Source organism: Xiphophorus hellerii, chromosome 6 (assembly GCF_003331165.1).
Source record: "Xiphophorus hellerii strain 12219 chromosome 6, Xiphophorus_hellerii-4.1, whole genome shotgun sequence".
Classification (NCBI taxonomy): Eukaryota; Metazoa; Chordata; class Actinopteri; order Cyprinodontiformes; family Poeciliidae; genus Xiphophorus; species Xiphophorus hellerii.
In genome coordinates, this window is record NC_045677.1 from 18,286,052 (window position 1) to 18,304,620 (window position 18,569).

The 18,569-nt window shown below is 34.3% G+C and overlaps 1 protein-coding gene across 3 annotated transcripts in view; it reads left to right on the plus strand.

Annotated features, from left to right (window-relative positions):
- The window catches only part of LOC116721243 (acid-sensing ion channel 1C), a 101,051-nt gene extending 85,216 nt beyond the window's left edge, over positions 1-15,835 (plus strand). For all 3 annotated transcript variants that reach the window (XM_032564851.1, XM_032564850.1, XM_032564852.1), the window contains exons 7-11: positions 4-95; positions 444-523; positions 3,359-3,430; positions 7,087-7,139; positions 9,297-15,835. In XM_032564851.1, the coding sequence (XP_032420742.1) occupies positions 4-95; positions 444-523; positions 3,359-3,430; positions 7,087-7,139; positions 9,297-9,375 (376 nt within the window). In that variant the 3' untranslated portion in view covers positions 9,376-15,835. The remainder of the gene's footprint in view (positions 1-3; positions 96-443; positions 524-3,358; positions 3,431-7,086; positions 7,140-9,296) is intronic.
- The last annotated feature ends 2,734 nt before the right edge of the window (positions 15,836-18,569 follow it).

Genomic DNA, 18,569 nt, shown 5'->3' on the forward strand with positions numbered 1-18,569 from the left:
CAGAGAAAATATATTGGTGTTGGACATCTTCTTTGAAGCTCTAAACTATGAGAAAATTGAGCAGAAGAAGGCCTATGAAATTGCAGGGCTTCTTGGTAAGACTCTCACAGTTGACTATTCTCTCAGAGAAAAAAAGCATGACTTTGGTATCAGCACTCAGCGGATCCCTGGCGCAAAGTTCACATTGTGCATCGGAGCCTGGTGCTTTGAGGGTTACTCTTTGAACTCGCAGATAGGCTGAACACATTTTCATAATCTGATGCTCTTCCAAGGACAGCAGGGCTGGTTCTGATGAGAAACTGGGCCTGCGTGGACACTTTTGACAACTCTGTTCAGATTGCACAGAGATACAGAGAATTAGATGTGACAGCAATGGGAATGGCTTCATGCACCATTGTTCAATTAGTGTACCTGCCTATATCTGTTAATCTCTTCCTCTGTAGGTGACATTGGAGGTCAGATGGGGCTTTTCATTGGAGCCAGTGTTCTAACAATACTGGAAATATTCGACTACCTATACGAGGTAAAAACTTGGCCTTTTTACTTATTCACATGTATTTTGGAACTATTATCATAACAAAGGTTCAGTGTGATATTATTTTTGTTTTATTTTATGTAGACTTGATATTACCTAGAGAATCCCTTTGAAATGTACAATCTACAAGGTAGTCCTCACCAAGCTTGGCTGCTCTACAACAGTTTCATGCAGAAAAGATAAATATGCACCACACGTTTTAGTATTTACATATCTTTGATATGATTAACAAATTAGATTTACAGTTAGATTTACAAATTAGATTAACAGTTCATTAATCTGCAAAATACTTACACCCAATTGGCTGTCCCTCAGAATCCTTACAGGACAGGAAAAAAGAAGGGAGCTCACCAAAAAATAGTTTTGTGAATGAAAATGCACCAATAATTAAAATGTCCCACCTCATTTTTTGTTACAACTAAAAGCTTAAATAGCTTTTATAGGATGTTATGTGACATATCAACAGAAAGTTTCTATATCTGTATTTACTTTTTACATGGAAGCAGAAGCTTTTGCCCATTCTTCTTAACAAAAACACCTCTATATCAGTCACATTATATGGGGATCATCTGTTAAAATACATTTTTAAATCTTATGACAAGTTCTCAATTGACTGTATGTCTATACTTTGAATGGGTCAATCTAAGACATGACTATCCTGTGTTCTAAACCATTCCATTGTATCTCTAGATGATGCTATAATGTCACTCTCCTTCTGCTCCATTAAAGTATTTTCTATTAAAGAGGTTCCCTTATTGTCCTGTTTTTAGTTCCATACATCTACCCCTTAGATCTCAATAGATTATATGTCCCTCATGAAGAAACTCATCATCCTTGCATAATGCTGCCAACACCATCCTTTAGGATTGGGTGTTCAGGGTGATGAGCTCTGCAGTTTTCCATCTCTTATAATGCTCACCTGACCACATCACCATCTTCTGTATTTTTGATTCTCTGTAACAGAAATTGTACAGTGCTACTTCTCACAACTTTCTAAAAAATAATTTTCTTCTTACCACTCTTCCATTAAGGCCAAATCTGTTCAGAGTGTGACTTAGAGTTTTCAATAGTTTCTCCCACTGGAACTGTTGATCTATCCCTTCTGAGATAATTGAATTGTTCTCTATGACATGTTCAAAGCTTAGGCTGATTTTTTATAACCTAAACCTTCTTTTAGCTTCTCATATAGCTTCATTATTTTTATTCAGACTTTTCATTGATGATTTCAAGCAAACCTCTAAAACCTTCACAGAACATCTGGATTGATACTGACCATACATTATGAAGTATATTTATTAATAAGGGGACATTTGACTGGACTTCATTAGATTCTTTTTAGTGGTTTCAGGGAACATAAATGCATACTTTATAAGTGTTCAGATTTTGATTTGTTAAACATTTAAAGAGTGGGAATACTTTTTTGATGCACTGAATGCTTTTTATTTATTTCTGATGCTAAGTCATCTGCTGAATATGTCGCTGCCTTCTAGAACCATATTGTGAAACCTTCAGTTTTTCATTTTATAGACCTTGTAGTTGTTATCTAATGCCATCTTTATGCTTGAAAAAGTGGGAACTGAAGGAAAACATGCAACTGCTGTTTGCACATGTGACAGCAGGAAATTGTCCACATGAGAAGTGGAGAAGAAATATAACAGCATAGAATAGAATAGGTTTTGTGTTAACAATTTAGAACATGATACAAAAGAGCCACTGTGAAGTTTGGTGCTTATGGTTTGCAAAACTGTGAGGATGGAATATAAGACTATCAGTTTGATATACAGTAAATATTGAATATTTCAAGGTGAATTTAAGCCAAAGCCATTTCTCAAGTGATTGCTACATAGGTGAAAACAGACCAGGATCCACATATTTTTCCCAAATCATCACTGAATAAAGCTTCAAAAGTGCATTTATGGAACTTATTTCGTAATGCATTATAAAGTTCATTATAAAGCAAAATCCCAGACTTCAATCTACATTGCATCATTTTTTTCTTTGATTTGAGCTAGCACAAAGTTTTGTAAAATAAACTTTTTACCCACAAGCTATATGAACAAAATGAATGCATGATTAAATAAAATGAGGATACTGTGGCAGCAAAAAGGTTTTTTTCTTTTGTGATTATAGTTGAGCTTTTTATATGCTTAGATTAAAACTGCAATGTCTTAATTGCTTCTTGCTCCTTATTGCCTCTTAAGGCTATATCTCAAGTGTCACAAATATGCTGAACTTTTAATGCAAATGTGGAAACTTCATGAGGCAGTCAAATGAAGAAATAACCAATGTAATAACTGAACTGACTGGCAAAAATGAGAAGGAAGACGGGAAAGATCCAATAACAGATGCAGCTAAAAACACAGACCGCAAAAAAACTACAACCAATCATTCTGTTATTATTTCAATAGAATGAGAAATGTTAAAAATATCAACTGAACATAAACCAGGCGTTTTATAGATAGACTTCAAGGAACCTCCTAGGCCGCCTTCAAAACCTATATGGACAAAATCAAACCAGTTTTATAATATGAATTCAACTGACAAATGAATCACATTTGCGCCCAAGAAACACATGGTTTCAACAATATATATATTTTTTTTAGAATATAATGAGATCCAGTTGCTTTAAGCCTTGCTGCAAAAAAGCAACCTGAAATGTCAACACAACTTGCTAAATGTGATATTTCTTCAGCAGAAGCTGTATTTTCTGGGAACTGCAGTGTTCATCTTTTTCAATCTTCGTGGGATTGCAGAAATAATCCTTTCACAGATATTGAATGTCATTAAGTCTTGTGAATCATGTTTTATTGTGCCTTCTTTTAGGTGTTTAAGGATAAGGTTCTGGGTTACTTTGTGCGCAAGAAACGGCCGCAGCGTTGTCAGAGCGACAATCTGGTAATTACTTTTTCTTGTTCTCTCTGAATGCAGGTGTCTGAATGAAATAAAGGTCACATATCACTGAATGAGCTAAAGAACAACAAAATGTCTACTCACATTTAAAACACTAAAAAAGTGTCACATAGTCAGAAAAGACTAAACCTTCATCAAATGACATCATGAACATCTGGGAGAAATAGTATGTTTTTCTATTTTTATTTTTATTTTTTTAGAAAACATACTAACCCACGCAAATTCACATAGCTGCATCTATATTCATTTTAAAGAGATAGTTTTGTTTTTTGTTTTTTTGTGTGTGGAAAGAAGCTAAAAAGCTTTGTTGCTGGCAGATGTTTGAAAAAAGTATCTTTCTTGGTGAAAAAAATGTTTGCAGTAAATAACAGTCAACCCTCAAAAGACAACAAAAATATATACAAATATTAGTATTTTTCCACAAAAGACAATCATTTGAATTGTAAAATGTGAGAATTCAGTCAAATGCAAGCTTTTTAATCAGCAAAAAAAATCCCCCTGTCATATTTCAGTGACTTCTTAAATCAGCAAACCAATAATGATAAAAGTAATAGTAATAATTCTGTAATAGAGGCCGAACAAGCAAATCCCCTTCAATTACACTCACTCAGTTCATGTTACAGAGATGGTGTATGTTTTATAATTTAATCATTACATTTCAGACTTGTTTTTCAGCAACTATGCATCTAAGAGTTACCTATGAATTATTTCTTCAGACGTTAAAAAGTAATATGCATGCAAATATCTTACCAGCAGTGGACAACTTTCATAACTCACAAAGAATGCATGACATTACTGTAGATATTCTTTCCCACAAAAACCAGTTATTCTTTGCAGTGGTTATGGAGTTATGGAAGAGTACGCTACCAGTGATCTGTGTGAAGTAAAAGATGAGAACAGAACATGTAAAGCAAAACTTTCTGATGTGATATAAGTGGTTTAAAAAACACGAATTTTAAAGATGTTCAAGAAAAAGCTAATTTACTGATTGTAATTTTGACCAGAAATGCCTTATATGTTCTGTCTTAGTATGAGTTTTGTACAGAAAGATAAATAGTGACCTACTGCCTCAGTATTGGTATTCCTGCTTGGATCCTGTTAGTTTTAGCCTAACTAATCTGGTATCGTACTAAATTAAGGTACCAAAAGAGGCATAAAGTATTGTTAAGGTAGTTACTGCTTAAACCTCTCAGCATAACCTCACTTAAAAAGTCAGGGACTATCCCTTTAATAATTTCTAAAAGTACAATTTAATGGCTCTACCAGCAATCACTTAAGCAATTTTCATTGCATATGGCCTCTTATTATCACAGAGAGTTTATGGTTCTTGTCACAATTAGTTTCACACCAATTCCTTTGGCACTAGTAATTTTTTTATGTCCGTATTCCTGTGTTGATAAATATGTAATTTAAGTTTATTTAGAGGTGAAAAACATTCTTGCTTCCCTGTAATATGGCAGGAACATTAGAACAGATTCACATCCAAGAAGGCAGAGAGGAAGCTATTAAAATGGATTTGAAGATTTTATTGGCCTTTTATGTTAGTGTTGTTTTCAGAGTCAATGAAGCCAACTATCTCATTTGAGCAATGGGGAAGATTTTTTTAAATCACAGAATTTTGTGGAAGCCAAATGTACCATGCAGTTTCCAGGGGAACCTCCACCAACCTCATGATTGATAGCAGAAAAACATCATCTATATATATATATATATATATATTCAACAAAGATTTTGTGCATTTCAGAAAAAGCTCAGCCTTATCGAAGCTAAAAATGTTATTGTATTTCAGTGTCATTGTAATTAAGGTAATTTCATTAAACTTTATTTACAAGTGACAATTTTTTGTCCTTGAGTTTATTCCGCTGCCCATTAGGCAAACAGTTTTCAGAACACTGAAAATGCAATGCGTGTCACATTTAGGAACCAAGAAATATGGCACGGAAAATAAGTTGTGTCCAACCTTTTTTCATTTTCTGCATGAGGAATTTTAGCTTGTGCATGCTTGGTTGGCTAGGGTTCAGAACTGAAGTGTGTGAGAAGTGTGTATAAAGAATGTTTATTGTGTTTCGACAGAGTGAAGATGCTGTTTATATAATGGGCATGAGCCAGTACACTAAAGAAGAAATTTGTTTAAGTTTGAATTTATTGGATTTCTCCTGTGGGGGAGGGAGCATTTGCTTACTGCCCTTCTAATTGCTTTTTAAACTGTTTATCTTTTGTGTTTAGCTTCCTTGAAAAAGTATTCAAACTCCTTATACTTTGCACATTTTGTCATGTTACAGCCACAAATTACAATGCATTTTATGAGAAGTGCATGTGACAGATTAACACATAGTAGTAAGTAACTGATAAACAGAAGGAAATGACATAAGGATGTTTTCATTTCTTTTACAAATAAAAAATTGAAAAGGGTGGCATGCATTTTGTGTTTAGCCCCCTGAGTTAATAATTTGCACAACCACCATTCCCTGTAGGTACCACCTTCAGACTTTGGGGGTTTGTCTCTAACAGCTTTACACATATAGAGACTGAATTTCCCCATCCCAATCATGTATGCTGAAATTTGTGATTGTGACATGAGAAATTTTGAGAAAGGCCAAAGGTGTTTAATATTTTGCAAGGCATGTATGTCATGTGGTCACCTTGCAAGAAATCATCGCTATCATATTTTTTTCTGTCCAACACTGTGGCATGCAAAAATTGGGCCAAGGAGTGTCCAAACATTTGCACTGTCTGTTTTCACAATTCCATTGTCATATCACCATTTACACTACCTAAGCAGAAAGTAGTTTATCTCCAATTGGATTTTGTTTTGCCATCTCATAAATGAATGAGGGAAAATGTTGCAGGAGATTGATAAGCAGATTGGTACATCGTCTGCAATAAAACGAGCGCTGTACCAATCTATCATGGTTAAGAGAGAGCAGAACCACAAGGCAACGCTCTTGTTTCACTGACCTATCTATGTTCCTATCTTCATCTACGGTCACAAGCTTAGGTAGTGATCAAAAGAATGAAATTGAGAATACAAGCAGCCAAAATTAGTTTCAATTACAGGGTGTCTGCGCTCTCCCTGAGAGGTAGGGTGAAAAGCTCAGTCATCCGAGAGGGAATTGGAGAAGAGCTGCTGCTCCTCCACCCTTAGATGAGAAGCAGCAGTTTCTCCTCTTCACCTCAACTGCCCGAGCCAATTGAGGTGGCTCGGGCATTTGGTTAGGATGCCTCATGGATCCTCCCCTGGTGAGGTGCTGCGGGTGCGTCCCACCAACAGGAGACCCAGAGGAAAACCCAGGACATGCTGGAGAGACTATGTTTTCCAGCTGGCCTGGGAACACCTTGGGATTCCCCTGGAGGAGTTGGCCCAGGTGGCTGGGGTCTGGGCTTCCCTGCTTAGTCGGTGACCGATGGATGGATGGATGGATGGATGTTTTATTCTGAACTCTCATTACCCCCATTGATCATCAGAACATCTGGATGTTAATAACCAGTCTTTCATAAAATAAAGAGCTTTAAATTTAGTTTGTGGAGACCCTGTAATGCAGTTTCTCCTCAAAGTTTACCTTATAACATTTACATTGGTTTTTTTTTATTTTCATTTAAATCACCCTCACCCATCTTTCTTTTCATCATGTCTATTCCAGGAGTTTCCAGAGAACCCAACCAGCCCTGGTGTCACGCCTAATCATGCCCCCAGGTAGCACACCCCATTAATAACAGATGCTCCCTCCCATGCTGTCCCTCTCTTTCCTTCATACCTGAGATTCATGCCATGCATCAGTGGTTATAAAATAATTATTTGGCAGTCAAAAAGAGAGGGATGATTAACCAGCTCTGGTGAGCATTTTGATATCTTTTCCTACGCCAGGACAGGTCAGTCATTCAGTCATGAAGAGTGTGTGTGTTTTTAGGCTCACAAAGAGAGACAGAGTTGGTTGGATTCTCCAAGTGCCTCTAAAATTTACTCTCTGCACAGTACAAAACCTGCTCCATCTACTGAGTAATGATGCTTTCCCCATATAAGTTAAAGTACAGCACTCGCGTGAAAATAAAACACATATTTACTCAGTTGTACAAAACATTGGGTCACTTGAGATCCATTTGTCTCCCTGCAGTGCAGAGGTCCATTCAGCTGCAAATCACTTCAGGCTTGTGCCAGATAACACCACTATATCATCACATTGTGACGTTATCACAGGCCTGCATGCAATGAGTTTGCCTGACTTACACATGGGTGGTTGCTGGAATAATATTTTTCAGAGTAATAGACAACATCAACAACTTAAAACCTTTGAGTCATTCAAAAAGGGATCTATTATACAGATTAACTGGACACAAAGTGATATATTGCAAGTGTATGTTTCTCTTATTTGTGATGATTACGGTTCACAGCTAATAAAAACCTGGAATCCTGTATTTTCTTTGTAGATTATTAGAATTTTAATTAAGATCAATAAAAAGGACATTTAATCCTGAAATGTTATGACATGGTTATGACATGTTATATCTTTCAGAATTACAATCGTCTCCTGACAAATGTCCAGATGGTCATTGACACACCACTCTAAGGATAAACTACAAATTTCATATTGTGAAGCAATATGAAATTTGCTTCACAAGGCATGATCTGCAGCTTTAGTCAGGTGTAGTCATAGCAACCACATGTAAATGCATCCAGAACATGGCCTACAGGTGTGTTTTGCTATTCCTGAACTAGAGAACATCAGAAGTGTCTTGTTTGGGCTCAGGGTAAGAAAAAGGACCACTCTGGATCAGTGGTCCAGACTGCCATTTCAGTTAAAAGTAAATTTTGCATTTCATTTAGAAAAAATTGCAAATCAGTAAACTCACCTGATCTAAGCCCCATAAAACATTTATGGATTACTATCAAGATGAAGATTAGACACAACCAGAGCCAAGGCCTGAATGTGAGATAAAGGCCATTATCAAAGCAACATGGACTTCCTTAACATGTCAGCAGAGCTGCATGCTGATCACATTCAACACCAATGTGGTAATTAATGAAAATAGGTCCATAGACAAGTCTGAAGCACATTTATTGTACAAGTACATGGACATACTTTTCAGTAGATGTTTAAGAATTAAATTTTTTCTATTATTTTTTTATCTGGTCTTATGAAATATTGAAATAAAATGTTTTCATTAGCTATAAATCATAATCAACTAAATTATTAGAATTAAGTGCTAAAAATATATTACTCTGTGTGATGAATATGTATAATAGATGAGTTTCATTTTTTAAATTATTGAAATAAATGTTTTTTTAAGATATTCTGATTTGTCGAGAGGACTTGTATCTGCATTTATCTAATGAATTTGTTCTTCTGCACTCATAGGGAAATGCAGACATACAGTATGTTGTTGTGTCAAATTCCTAAATCTTTAGAATTGTACTTTTATTCTTTTTTAATTGTGCAAAAACACAACTAAAAATATGTTGTTTTCTTTCTCCTCTCCCTGCTTTTGTTCATTTCATCCCACCACCACCCCTTTACATATGTAACGTCTCCAAATCTGAATTCATTACTTTATCTTTCTCTACATATGTTTATGTCATTTATCATCTTCAATGAAATATCCTGCCCTTGTGCCTGTCTCAATGATAATCATCTGGCATTTGTTTTTTGGTTTTGATTAATTTCCTCTCACCACATTTGATTTTTTTTTGTTGTTCTTTTTGTTTCTTACGTCCAACTTTCACTTCGATTTTATCTGTTTATCGGCTTATTGGTTTCCTCCTTCTTCGCCATCTCTTCCTCCCTTAACCCGGTTGAACTCATCTTCCCTGCTTCCCCTTCCCCACTCTGTTTGTTGTTTTTTTTTTTTCCTGCAGAGCACATGTGACACCCTCCGGAGTCACTCGGACAGTCTCGGATTCACGCCGAACATGTTACCTCGTCACCCGACTTTAGGCAACTTTGAGGAATTTGCTTGTTGATGACGCAACGCAGGGGCTGGGGCACATTTCGAGACTTGACGGCAAACTGTGAAATAATTTGTGCATTCAACAGATAAGCATTAAGTGTATGCTCAAAAGCAGTATGATAGAAATAGAATATCATCATCAACACACACAAAAAGAGACCACTTCCAAAACAGAACTCAGGTTTAACACCCATGTGAAGGGCATCAATGTTCATTTTATCCATGTTTCATTTTGTACCTTTAGTTTTGTTGAACTGTCACTTTAAATCAAACAATCCGCACAGACAAATCTGTCTAAAAATGGGTCTACGATCTATGTTGAGTTTTGTAACAGCATTATGCCAGTTTTGCTGTGTATTAATCAATTAAGAAAACAACAAATATAGGGACTGGTATGTGCAAAAGTGTTCATTGTTTTCAGTACTGTATCTCCCACCACGTAAACCAGTGCTGTATTCAATAACCATATACTTTTAAGAGGTAATTGTTGATTGAAAGAGCTTCTAAGACCTGAATGAGAATACATGACTAATGTTGCCTTTTGCTACATTGAGACTATGAAATGTCTCTAATTAGACAACTGTGCTTACTTGACTTTGAAAAAGAGCAGGAACTTCAATATTTGTACATTTACTAAAGCAGTATGTATTATTTTACAATTACGGTACTATGTGACATATTGAACTGAAATTTGATTCATTTTCAGTTATTTTTGGTGGTGAAAAAGACATTTGATTGTAACTTTAGCTTATATTAAATTTGTTTTGGATCTTTTATTTATTTTATTTTTAATTTTTTTTTGTGCTTTTTGTCCCATTTTGGTTTTTATTTAATTCTCCCTCCCATTTAAATGGATGCTACCCAATTATCAGTTCAAATAACATGTATATAATATGTTTAGTCACTTAATAGACAGAATCTTAAAAGCACATATCCATAATTTAATTCATCATAGTCAACAAGGACATTTCAGCAATGCAAAAGGCCATTTCTTTCACAGTCTTCGTGTCTAATACCTAAAATATTCTTTGTCTGACTCACGCACCAGATTTTTCATTTGACAAACTAATTTACTCCTTTTCAGATTTTTCCTCTGAAACAGAAGTCCTACCAGAACACATGGCCTAATAAGTTATGTTTCATATTTGAATTGTGAATTCTAAAATTGTTCTGACACTAAGTAACTTGTGGTTCTAATATTATATATTGCATTGGTACTTGGATCAAATGATCTTTGTTTGTTTTGTTTTTTCTTCCTTTTTCATATGAACATCTTGGACTGAAATTTCTATGTCCTACACACAGTCTTTGAGTGTCCTCAAATGTTCAAATAATATTTTGCTGAACTGATTTGAAAATTAGGTCAGGCTAACCTGCTGTAGCAGCATTCGGCATGCAGATGTGAGCGAATCTTCATCAGTACAGACAATTTGGAAAGTATAGCACTAGAAAAAAAAATGCTAATATTGAATCATCGCAATGATATTTGTGTAGCATTTACATAAATTTTGTAGCAGTACAGAATATGTGCCAAATATATTGCTTCTCTGAATTGTGACAGTCATGCAAGAAAAATATATGATCTTACTAAAAAAGGCTTTGGCTGCCTGGCTTGGCAAGAGATCAAGTTACTATTTCTGCAGTGCCAGACAGGTAAAAAGGTGATTCTGCAACTTTTGTTTTCTCAAAGTCACATATTGTCATGCACCAGTGAAACATAATGCTGATATGCAATATTGTGATGAAGGATTTTAAATAGCCCTGTAACATTTGAAATGTTCTTCTTGACTTGAAAGAATTGGACAATGGATATTTGCGGTAGGTATCCAGTTTAGCTACTGAATGTGAAATTTGACAGAAATGTTAAAATATATTAAATTATTTTAAATCTTTTAAACATTTTTTTTTTCATATAAACTCATTTGTGAGGATCTAGATGTAAGAAAAACAACCTAGATTAGTTATTGTAAGACATTTTGTACAAACAACAACATTAAAAAACACAATTAAAAATGTCTTTCAAATTCTATGTTTGAAAGCTTTAAAACTATTTGGAACATAGGAGAGGTTTGATTATATGTTACAGTAGCCTGCCATAATTTCTAGGGTGGATTTCCTTTCTTCACTATAAACTGAGATGTTCTGATCACAGATAAATGTAAATCAGTCCAACAAATACAAAGTTAAATATTGGCACTAAAATTCAGAACAAGAGTAAGATAGGATTTGAAGTTGAATGAAAATACTTTGACAAAACACGTAGGAAGTTGTTGAACACATTATTATAAATTTCTACTTTCAAGTTTTAGCACTAATTTGTAATGCCTTGCACAATTTATTAATATTTACATTTGATAGCTTTAAAACTTAATTGTAGTTTATTGGGATTATATGTGATAGACCAGCACAATGTTCATATTTTGAGGTGAAAAGGCAAAATATTTTTCGACATTTGGGTGCTGTAACATCATAGACACAATATCAGATGAAGAATATGGTATAAAGAATATAAGGTGAAAAAATTGAAAGAGCTTAAAACAGGATAATCCTAAAGAAAAGGTAAAGATGTATATTTACCCAAACACCCTATTAAGTCTGATTTTCAGTTGTTCTGCAAAGAAGAATAGGAAGACATTTTTAATGAGGGACATACAGTAGTTGGTGGTGAGACAGACCCCTAAAGACCTGCAGCTGTAGTTGCAGTATTGACTCAGGGTGGCTACATACAAATGCAAGTCACATTTTTCAAATTAAATCATTTTTGCATCTTTTACTTTCACCTAAAACTTATGGACTAATTTTGTCTATCATCTAAAATCACAACAATGTTACCCTTATGTTTAAGACTAGTGTAAAAAATATGTGAAAAAGTGGGATAAAAGCACTGTAATATTTTGGCTGTTGCCATCTGAAAAACTACCAAAACTAGCACTGTAATGAGGGGAAAAAAATAAAATAGCAACAGGGACAACAAAAGTGACATCTTTCACTGTGAATGAACAAGAATGATGCCAGATGATACCACAACTGAATGCAAAAATAGTGAAAGGAAAATGTATTCTAAACTTTTATTTAACTGAAATTTGAAAACACAGGCTTCACACATATTCACAAATATGGGGTCTCAATGGGTTATGAAGAAACACGTAATTCTGGGAGGTAGAGCTGGGTCTCTCCTAGCCGTATCAACTGAAGTGAAAAAATTATTTTGGTGATGTGATGAAATTTACATAGACCACTTTCATCTCTGGGGAAAAAAATGGGCTAGTTTTCATAAATGCAACATTGATTTGACTTGAACAGAAACTGTTTGGCTCGCTGCTGCCCTTCTTATTTAACCTGTTCTTCCATCATAGTGTCTTAAAGGTATTCAGCAGCACAATCCCATATGATAGTAATGTATACACTACTAAGAAGAGTTTAAAAAGACTGGTGACATTCCTAAACTTAATAAAAACTTGTAAATACCTGCAGTCAAATGCTAAAAAAAAGTCACAGATACTTATATAAAGCATTGCATATGAATATTCATAAACTGATAAATACACATAGATCTTATTATTTGTTTATCCACTAATAGAATTTGGATTCTACATCTTTTTGGGGATTACACGCTGACTTATAAAATAATTTGCCTCAAAGCATCATAACCATGCTTCGCAGCACTACTCAGTTTGGTTGATTTATAAAGAGCTACACTGTACAAATTGACCACTGTATACAAACATTATCCCAGAAAATGTAATAAGTCACAAATAACAGTTTGTGATGTATAAATGATCTAGTATAATAAACTATATTTACCCATCCATGCTTTAAGTACACAACTTTTCTTATCTTGGTCTCATGCTTCTTCCTCTGTTTCACTGTTATTTAAGTCCTTGTCTCTCAAATATCGGACCTGTAGGTACTGAGCAAAAAGTCTCAAACCCACCTTTCTCTTTCTTTCACGTGAAAGGTTTTAGATGTAACAGTTTCATTTTATGGTGTTCAAACAGCTGTAGCTTTATTACTTTGTAGTTTGTGTATTAGATGACTGTTGATGTGAAGCACAAACCCTTGGAAATTAGCCATCGCTTGAAAGCCAACGATGGGATGTCTGTGATCCTGACAGCCTTGTGTGGCTCTAATTTAAAATGACACACACTGTTAAATATGATGTGCCCTTGGCTCTGACAACAGGAACAGGAACAGAGCTACCTTTAAGGCAGACTTTTTAAGAGGTTTTACATTTTCAGGACAAAAAAAAGATAAATGGAGTTGCAATAAAAGCAATAAAGGTAGATGTGGTTATGAGAATGGTGTAAAAAAAAAAGGAGAGGGACTTGAGCTACATGAATATAGGTAAATGTCATTAAATTAGAATATTGTTGGTGGATTTATTTCAGTAATTTCATCCAGAAAGGAAACATATTTTTAGCAGTTATTGATGTTATATATATATATATATATATATATATATAATTCTGGTCTACAGTCACTAAAAATCCAGTATTAATTACATTAGTCCTAATAAAAACATTTTTATGAAAATGCTATATCATTATCTACGCAATCAAAAAATATAATTGCTGGAAAAGCTAGTTATTCACAGAGTCCTGTATCTGAGCATTATATTGGAAAATTCAATAAAAGGAAAATCTTTGTGAGAAAAAGGTGGCACAAGCAACAGGGTTAATAGGCTTGTGATTATAAAACAAATTGTTAGGACATTGCTGAATCAGAGACAATGTCTAAAGCATCGTACCCAGGCTTAAAAAAGGACCTGAATATTGCTCAATGGTCCAAAGTCTTCTTTTTAGTTGGAAGTATATTTTGCATTACTTTAGCAATCAAGGTCCCAGAGTCTGGAGGATATGGCACAGAATCCAAGTTGCCTGACATTCAATTTGAAGTTTTGATAGTCAGCAATAATTTGACATGTCAGTGTTCTAGTGTTGGTTCACTGCCTGTTTTCTAAGTTCAAAATCAGCACAGCCAACTATCCAGACATTTTATAGCACTTTATGACTCCCTGTGCTTAAAAACTATAAGGAGATGGTGATTTTATCTATCCTCTAGACTTGTCTTCATCCCACACTACTTTAATTACCAATACTAGTTTAGTGATCAGTATATTACTATACTCGATTCACCATCAATCTGGATTGCCCTGAGCCCCACCGAGAATAAAGATTACAGTAAAGAAGAGAAAGACAATCACCAAACTTAACCCAGCAGACAAGCTGAAGGTCAATATGAAAACAGTCTGCATTCCTTAACACGTCAGTAGAGCAACGCCGCCTCAGTGTCATAATGCATTGAAGCAGTAATACATGCAAAAGAAGACCTGACCGAGTATAAAGTACAGTACATAGACATGCTCTTCAGTGGGCTAACATTTTTGTATTAAACATTTTTTATTGGTCTTATGTCCTAATTTTACAAAAATTGTTCTGTATTTTTATTAGCTAAAAGTCATAATCTTTAAAGTCACCAACAGTAAATGTTTAAATATATTACAGTGGTTATTAACTTTATATAATATGATATAGAATTACTGAAATTAATTTATCAATTACATTCTAAATTAATGACATTAAACTGTATTAAGCAGCAGGAGTGGATGTTAACAGAAATCTGCCAATTGTAACACAAAGGTATGAAGGTGACCATTGTATAAAATCCATTACCATCCAAACATTTAACACAGAGGTGCCAATTCTTGCTACACTATGATGCTGCTCTGATGATGCTGCATTGCTCTGATGGATTTGGGTGGGAGTCAAGTTACTAGGAAAAAACAAAACAAAAAAAGAAACTGACTCAACTTTTCTGCATACTCTGGAGATCCCACATGAGGGCTTTGTTGGAATGTCCCAGGTCTTTACCTCTAACCCCAATCCCTGCCTTATTACATGTAAAAGAACAGCAGAGTGTACCTGAGCTGGCAGAAATCATCAATGAACTTCATGAAGTTGATATTTACTGCATAGCTATAGTCAAAATACAAGTATTCTAAACAAACAACTATTTTATGCTAATATTTTACAGCAAATCACACAGTTTTCTCCTTGCATGATCATTATGTATTCCTAATATATCAGATCTATCAATGTAATGATAGCTATGCTGTTCACTTTGTATTGTCCAAGGTGTATTTCTGGAGTCAGATGAATCAAAAAGGGTTTTCTCCACATCTTTATGAAATGTATTTGACAATAATACACACAAACCTCTTAGCTATTTTAGCAAAGGTTCTTTAAATATATTGCAGCTTAAACTGAAGCTAAGGTGTGCCTTTAAGATGGATTCTTACAGGTAATATCATTTTATCCTACCTGACACACGCATCCACAAATATCTGGAGACCTGGAGTTGTTTCATCTGGCTCTACATGCACTATGTGTATTTTACTGTAGATATGTGATTTTAACTCTGTACATTAAATAGTTATTACACACTTGACTATGTCGTTGCCCATAAATTAAAATGTTTCCCCTTTTTAAAGATGTTGACTGACAGATGGCATTTTATATCTATTTTGACACATCAGGTATTCGACATGTAGAAGAAAAACAAATATGGATGCACTATTTGTTGGGGAGGAGGGAACAAGAAATGTCCTAATTTGTATATTTAAAATAAATTCCTGCACAAGTCTACTACTGAAAATGAGTTTGCAATTGGCAGTCTTAGCAGACCAGGTTTCTGCAAGTTAGAAAAACTGGACACGCAAAAGAGTTGTTAGCACAGACCTTCAAGATGTTAAATTAAGATAGGTTAATCCCATATGAAAATTATAAATGATCAATTTATAATTTTCACGTCTGAAATTTTTAATCTGCCTGTATGTAATTGGAAGGTTACAAAAGAAAAACTTGCAAATAGACCAAAACCGTCAGCAGCTATTCAAGGATGTTGGAACATGATTAATGAAGAAAGCAGGTTACTTTTTAAATAAGCAAAGTGCTTGTCTCGATATAAACCTTTCAGAAAAGTTAAAGAAAAACATTTACATTGTTATGGTATACTTTACAAAGCCAGAATATTCAGCCGTTCTCTCTCATATCTGAATCAAATATAGATTCAGTGCCATTTGGTAAACTATGAATGTCATTTTACAATATTCACAACTTTACAGGTTACGTTGTTGTAGAAAACATAAAATCAAAGACTATTATTGTTAAAAGTATAAATGTTTTGCAAGCACAAAAAGCTAAAACTGTTTAGATAGAATAAAAAATTTCTTATCTATGACATTTAAAATATATAGCACAATATCTGTTATGTACACGTAATTGATACCTGGACGAAATTATCTTTAAGGTGCCAAGAATCTTTAATATTTGTTGTACAATTATGGATTAAAAAAAATTACAAAAACTGATGATGCTGAAGTTTGATTTAATTTGTAATTTCACATGTATTTATCTAAAATAAACCAGGTTGACAGCAGCTTTTTATCCTGCTAGGTTTTAAAATATTGAATAACTCAGGAGTGAATGATTTCTCACAGAAAAGAAAAGGTGCATCCTTTTTTTACTTAGCTAAATATGGATTCTTAATGGCTTTAACATAAAGTCACAATGTTTGTCCAAAATTCTAATAATGAATACAAATACAGAAGCCAAAGTGCAAAACCCATCCTTCATTTAAATAAAGCTTCTTATTGCTGCTGTAATCCACAAAACAAAGAAGCAATAAAAGAAGTTAGTTTTGTTTTTTTCTTTATAATTTAAGTCAAAAGCACGCATCCTTCAAACATTTTAAATGCTTAAAATGTTACTAAAATCCAACATATCTACGCAACTACTGAGAATACAATTCTGTACCAACTAAAAGTTTTGCTACATTTTTAAGTAAAAGAAAACAGACATTCCATGTTTAATAAATACATGCACCCATTAACTATTTTACATAATTCCAATGAAGGAAAAATATTTTCCCCAGTGAGACAGTTGCCTTAGATACCACTCAATCTGTTGGCTTTTAATAGCAAAAGCATCACTGTAATCATCTGGAGTGGAATAAAATAGCTAACTGTTAATACGGCAATTACTACACAGAAAAAGCTCACCATGCAAAACAATAGTTTACAGAATTAGATGTGTTGTTTTCTCTTTAAACTAGTAGAAAACCATAAAAAAGCATTGCAGAGATAAACTGTGTCAAAATAGTAAATGTTTCACAAATGGTCATCATGTAAATATTGGTCTACTTAGTAATAGCTGTATTATTCGGAATGTCCGTGTTTAACGTGTAATAATCTTCAAAACTATTGTGACACAGTGCACAAATATAAATACAAAGATGGAAATAAAAAGCCTGAGAATAAAAACTTATAATAAGCTGCTTTTCATACAATGGTCTGTGGAACAAACACTTCTGAATCAGCAATTAAAGTATAAGAAACGGTAAAAGTGTGAAGTCCTCAGAGTAAAAATAGCCTGCGGTCTTTTCATCCTTCTTTGTGTTATTTCTTGGAAAATTGTTTATTTGGTAGCAGTGACAGCTGGGGAAAATAACATCTGCAGCTAGTTTAACCTCAAGAGAAAAGAACAAGTTTATACTCAGAAAAATTTAATGAAATTCTACAATTTACTGTAGCAGTTCTGAGAAGGAAGGTTGCTGCTTCCCTGTGATAAGTACTTAATGAAATCCTTACTTCCTGGAAGTCTGATTAAAAAAAGTAAAACTGTCAAAAGGGGGAAGCATTTGCACAAGTCTATAGAGTTTCTAAACTCCTGATAAATTATTGTACCACTATGGTGGACCGCATTAGCTACTCAGGGGTAGCAACAGCAAAATTTAACAGGGAGAAAATAAAGTATTCAAATCAATAAATAACTGCACCAAAATACCTTAAAGACCACTGAGATATAAATCGAATGAACACTGATAACAGGATTTTAACAAAAAAAAGAAAAAAAGTTGGCTTTTAATGTGGATATTGGTCACATGTGGCACCTGCCTATATGATAAGGCAGGTGGTTCCGTTAGTGGTTTGGCTGATTGGTGCATGAATATTGATAAGCCCCTCCAGGCAGGCCTATTAAAATAGGAGAATTCAGAATCTGTCAAAAGATAGTAGGCAGATAACTCTCTTAGGTTCTTTACTTAGTGTAAATATGGACCAGTTGGTCACTGGGAATGAAGCTAACAGCTAGTCTAAAAAGAGGCCAAACCCAAAGCGGACTTT